The following is a 6,112-nucleotide window of genomic DNA, read 5'->3' as shown; positions in this document are numbered from 1 at the left end:
CCCTAGATGCCTTGGTAGATCTGGTCTGGTGCTAAAGGCCTGGAAGCTTCCCGGAGAGCTGCTGCCTTTCCATTCTTGTTGGACCACAAAGAGGCTGGAGTTTGAAAAGATAGGCAGCAGCTGCAGAACCGGTCACACTCACCAACAGGGAGACGAGGGCAAGCAGGCAGACCTCTCTTTTCCTCAGACTTCTCTACATCTGAGCCATCGTAGCCTCTCCCCACCCCCCTACATCCCCCCCCCCCAAAGATGTTGTCCACGGTGGAACAGCATCTTCTCCCTTCCTCCCAGGTCCTCCCACAGGCACGTCCCTCAGTTGAGTCCAGGTCCATTCGCACTGACAATAGTAACAAATCATAACACTAACCTCGAGGAAGTTCTTCGTGTGTTCCCAAGAGGGAGTGTCAGCATGTGTCCGTATGTTTAAGAAGGCTTTATCTGGGATTGTCTTGTGCTGTTTGGGCCTAGGGTAAGGGTCTCTGAAAAGTTTACACACTGCTGTGGTGTGAAGAGGAGGCTCACTCATTTGGGCACGTGGTCCAGAGTTGGTGCTGCTGCTTGGGAAGGTTATAAGACCTTTAGGGGGTGGAGCTTTGCTGGGGGGGGAGTATGTAACTGGGGGTGATATTTGGGGACTCACAGCCTTGTCCCACTTCCTGTTTTCTGTTTCCTGAGTGTGGATGAATGGCAGGCTTTGCGATTCTCCTGTCGTCCTTCCTGGCCATTATCTCACCCAGCAAACAAACCAAATCCTGCATCTTAGTATGTTTATAACGGGGGGGAGGGGGTCCATACAGTAGCTGTAAAGATGAATTCCAGCCTTTGTTATTTTCTGCATTTAGTGACTGCAGTTGCGTCTTGGCTGGCCTTCTTTCATTCTCTACAAGCCTGTGCTTTCTCTACCCTGGCACTGGAGTTTACTTTAAGTGCCTACATCTGAGCAAGGTCACGTTCGTTTTTAGATTCAGCCTCCTTTGTAACTGGACCTGACACCTCTATTCCTTCCATGACTTTTCCGAGTCGGACAGCTTGTTATATGAAGGATACTACGTAATCTTTTGAGATTTTGATTTGTGTACGTTAAGGTTCATTTATTTTGCTTTGTGTGAATGCCCCCTTCTCTGTGCATTCTTTCCATGTTCATGCGGGTTCAGGGTCTCTCTGAATTGGAAACTCACCGTTTCCACTGGGCTGGCTGCCAGTGAAATCTTGGGATCTCTCTCTTCCTTCCCAGTGGGCTTGCAGGCCCTCACAGGTGTGCTGGCCTTTACTTGGGATTTGAACTCAGATCCTCATGGTTGCACAGCAAGTGCTTTCACCCACCGAGTCATCTTCCCTGACCTATCATCACCACCATCATCAGCATCATCATCATTTAGGGGGGCTCACATATCCCAGGCTGGCCTCATACTAGATGGAGACGAAAATATCCTTGAACTTCTGACCCCAAGTAGCGGTATTACAGAAATGCATTATCACATCTAGTTTACAAAGTGGTAGGGCTCAAACTCAGAACGTCATGCAGGCTAGGCCAGCACTCTACTGATTAAGCTACATCCCCAGGCCTCCTTTTGACATTTCTCTAATAGCATTGGTTTGCATACATAAACTGAAGCCTTTATTGAAAGTGTCATCAGTTTTTAACCTTTGAATAGAAGATGTACACTGATATTCCTAAATGTTGAATTAGGAATATTTTAACAGATTTTCCCACATAAACGCACACATGTTCAAACACCTCAGCTATCACGATGATGGCTGGAAGATGAAATCATAATTTGGGTCTTCATATATATATCAAATAGTAGGAGCTGGGCTGGAGAGAGGATGCAATGGTCAAGAGTACTTGCTGCTCTTCCAGGGAGCCTGAGTTTGGTTCCCAGCACCCACGGTGGCTCTGCGGGCACCTGTACTCATGTGTGAGATACAATCTAGGAGTCTTGATCATTTTCTCTGCCAGGTAAAGAAGTAAAAGGCAGGAAAATTTCCTCAAGCCAGACGTGTAGCACCAGAGAAATCTCAAACTCCAAAAATGGGAGCACACAGAGATTCAACAGTTGAAGACTTTTGGGGGGGGGTCAAAAACCTCAGTCTCTTCTCCAGGGCAGGGCTTTTAAATCTCTGAAGCGTTTCCCTCCCTTCCTTAGTTAGGAGTTTACTGCTGTGAAGAGACATCATGACCAAGGCAGCTCTTATAGAGGAAAACATTTAACTGGGGCTGGCTTACAGATTTGGAGGTTTAGTCCATTACCGTCATGGCGGGAAGCATGGCGGGAAGCACGGCGGCATTCTATACCTTGATGTGCAGGCAGCAGAAGGAGATTGTGCCACACCTGTGAGCACAGGAGACCTCAAAGCCGGCCTCCACAGTGACACACTTCCTCCACACACCTCCTAACAGTGCCAGTGCCTATGGGTCAAGCAGTCACACACGTGAGTCTATGGGGCACAGACCTATTCAAGCCACCACACTCCCCTAGTTTAGGGTTGATCAGTTTGAAGAAAGATAGAATAGTTGATTGGCCCATAACTGTTGTGTAACAGTTGGTCAGCTGGGAGCCTATTGGCAGAAGGGAAAAAAAGAAAAGCCTTCCAGGCCTTTGTTTTAAGCTGGCAAGCTTTTGTCTCAGACAAAAGGGGTGAGAAAGAAGCCAGGTAGATTGGCCACCTTTAGTACCTAGCCAAGCTCCTCTCCCTGTCTGTCTACGAGAGACTCTGTCTGACTCCTCGTCTCTCATGTGCATAGCCCACATCCCCCACCTAGACACACAATTAAAGTAAAAGTAAAATAGTAAAAATAGTAAAAATAGTACGAGCTGTTGTTACTCAGCAAAATGTAAAGCCAATTCATTTTTCTTGAAAGAAACATTTAGACTCAATATATTTGAAGCTCGTTGTGGCTTTCACGATGTCCAAGATGAAGGAAGAGTTGTCAGCGGGGATGTATGGACCCGAGACTGAGTCCCCTCACTTTCAACTTACTGTCTTCTTCCTCAAATTCTCCCCAAGGAAAGGATGCTCTAAAAGCTCTGCTAGCACCTTTCTGAACATGTCTTTCAAGGCTTCCCTGACTCGATCGTTGCGCAAGGCATAGATAAATGGGTTCAGCAGGGGTGTCACAAACGTTGTGATCACTGTGACTGACCAGTTGGCATCCACCGAGCCACTCTGCGATGGCCTCACGTAGAGAAAAATGGCACTTCCATAGAAGAGGCTTACCACCATCAGGTGGGAGGTACAGGTGGAAAAGGCCTTCTGCCGGCCTGCAGCAGACGGTATGCGCAGGACAGCCAGGACTATTCGGCCGTAGGACGCGGCAGTGATGGTGAGGGAGGCCACAATGACAAGAAAGGCCAGGACAAAGTCCGCCTCCTCCAGTTTAGTGGTGTTGGTGCATGCCAGGTGGAGCAGCAGGCCACTGTCACAGAAGAAATGCCGGACCACGGCGCCCTGTTTGCAGAAAGGAAGAGAGGCCACTGCCATCGTGGGGCCCAGCACAGGAAGGAGCCCCCCCACCCAGCAGGCCAAGGCCACACGAAAGCACACAGCTCCATTCATGAGCAGGGGGTAGTGCAGAGGGCGGCAGATGGCCAGGTAGCGATCCACAGACATGACGGCCAACAGTAGGAACTCTGAGGCCCCAAGAAAGAAGTAAAAATAAAACTGGGTGATACATGCAGCAAAGGAAATGGTGTGTCGTTTTGAGAGGAAATTGCTGAGCATCTTAGGGATGATGACGGATGTGATCAGTATCTCCAGGCAGGACAGGTTACCCAGGAAGAAATACATGGGCGTCTGCAGACGGTGATCAGCTCCTACCGCCCCCACAATCAACACGTTGCCCGTTAGAGTCAACGCGTAAATAAGGAAGAACACAGAGAAGAGCCCCACTCCTGTGCTGTTGAGATTCGGGAAGCCTGCCAGGACAAACTCTGTAGTCCCATCGCTCTGATTCCCACGGGGAGCCATTATTTTCGCCTCCACCTGTAAGACAAGACGAATGCGGCCATGATGAAAAGACGTCCTGTCACCCATCCTGAAACTCAAGCTCATTCTCTGATTATGGAGCTGGAGAAAAATTTCTCTAAAGGGTAGCTAAGTCTTAAGGAAATGTCAGGAGCCTGTTATCCATCTTCCCACGTGTCATCCCCAAAACTGATGGCTCTTCATTATGAGGAGGAGAGTATCTCTGAACATCTGACCGGGGTGAAAGTAATGAGAACAAACAGAGCTCCAGCTGTTTTCCTGCCTTTGAGTTCCTGTGTCTCTGCTCACACTGGCTGAGAACGCTGTGCTCCTCAGCTGCAAATTTCTGTAAGGAGCAAGCGAAATAACAGGACAAAGGACTCAAAAGAGTTTCCAGTGCCAACCTAACAAATGAAGTAAGTGGCAGAGAAAATGCTAGGATTAAGTAAAAATCTGGGCTTGGCTTGCCCCCACCCTTGGAAGACGGTGAAGGAATAGCGCCCTTGTTTGCATTTCAATTACCCAGCGAAACAATTAGCAGTAGAAGCTAGGCCATTTTACACAGCCGTTCTGGCTCTCTATGGAGAATTTTCACAATAAAGCGAGAGTCTAACTAAACTCGGATCCCCACAAAGTGCTTGCATTTCGGAAGCTGTAACGTTCGAGAGGCGGATATAAGAAAGCCGTGTTGATTCGGCTGTTGTTTTCAAGTTAAACTCTCGGGCTAACAGTGTACAAGTTCATGAAGCCTTTCTCTGTGACACTTTCCCTTCTGAACCACACACTCCAGAGCTTTTTCAAAAATGGGTTCCAGTGGTTTGTCAGAAACAGAATTACAAATTCCTGCCTATAATTAATTAAATTGGAACTGATTGGAGTCCTTCCAGTCCTATCAAATAAATAAATAAATAGATGGATAGATAGATAAATAAATAAATAAATAAATAAATAAATACAAGCCAACTTGGTGATATTCAAAAGTGCTCTTTTAAAGTCTCCAATAAAAGATAAGGAAAGCACAAAGGAAAAAACCAATTAAAAACTCTCAGTAGCAAAGGATCAGGATTGATTTTTAAGAACGTTGGTTCTTCTCAAGCTGTACTTTTCGGAACACACCGCAAACATCTCATTGCCAATGAGCATTAGGCTCGTTACTCTGTTCCCCTTTCTCATCTTTGGATCCTACATGTGTGAGTGGGAAACATTTGAACCTTTTCTCTAGGATACGGATACCTTGTGGCCATTCAGTTTAGGGGCTCATTCGATGTCACTCCCCTCCAGCTCCTACAGAAATCACATCATATAGGTTAAGGCAACTCTGTAGTTCCGCTTTCATCATGTGTCACATTCTGTGTTTAGTGATTCAGAGAGGGGCCACATTGCTGGGTCACTGTGCAATGCCTAATGACATAACCGAAAAATTAGGATGTGTGACAGGAGGAAATGACTCATATGTATAGAATGCTAACAAAGACATTAAAAAAATTAGCCGTAGTTGGGGTAAGTAGTATTCTCAAGAAAGAGATACCTAAAATAAATACTCTCAAATGAGTGCTTGAGGGGAGAGTAACATTTTCCATAGAAGCAAAAGTTTTACCTAGGAACAGAAAGTAAGGACGAAGTGTAAGGAGACTGTATTGAGCACCTCAAAGCAAATCTTTTTTGTTTTTTGTTTGTTTGTTTTCTGGCCCTCTGTCCTTCTCTGTGAAACTAGCATGTCACTGTCTGAAGTAACAGGAGAAAAACTTGCCTGCTCCTGAATGCCCGGGACCTTTTCATAAGTGTAGGACCCTGAAAATATTTATCTCTCCCAGTTTGTGAGTCAGTGTCCCCTCTATCCTATGGTCCTTCCAGCACCCTGTACTGTGAAGCGGACAGTAGCCTGGTATCCTTGGAGTCCCAGGCGATGAACACTGCACTTGGGAAAGCGAGAGAAGTTGAGTGATGCCTCTTGCCTTGGACTTTCCTCCCTGGCACAACCTCTGGTGCTGATGCTCTGCCTAGCGAACATAGGGGCTTTGGGACACTGCGGAGGGTGTGACACTGCTCCTTCACAGCTTTCTTTGTGTTTGTCCCATTGATTGTTTTGAGACGGGATCTCATTAGGTAGCCCTGGAACTTGCTGTGCAGACCAGGCTGGCCTTGA

At 46.9% G+C, this 6,112-nt stretch overlaps 1 protein-coding gene across 1 annotated transcript; it reads right to left on the bottom strand.

The window, feature by feature from the left end:
- Positions 1-2,900: 2,900 nt before the first annotated feature.
- On the bottom strand, positions 2,901-3,978 carry LOC110549698 (olfactory receptor 6S1). Its single transcript, XM_021639007.2, has one exon. The coding sequence runs from the start codon at positions 3,967-3,969 to the stop codon at positions 2,974-2,976; it is 996 nt and encodes a 331-aa protein (XP_021494682.2). The 5' UTR covers positions 3,970-3,978; the 3' UTR covers positions 2,901-2,973.
- Positions 3,979-6,112: the final 2,134 nt, after the last annotated feature.

This window comes from Meriones unguiculatus, chromosome 9 (assembly GCF_030254825.1).
Source record: "Meriones unguiculatus strain TT.TT164.6M chromosome 9, Bangor_MerUng_6.1, whole genome shotgun sequence".
Taxonomy (NCBI): Eukaryota; Metazoa; Chordata; class Mammalia; order Rodentia; family Muridae; genus Meriones; species Meriones unguiculatus.
This window is presented reverse-complemented; position numbering and strand designations above follow the sequence as displayed.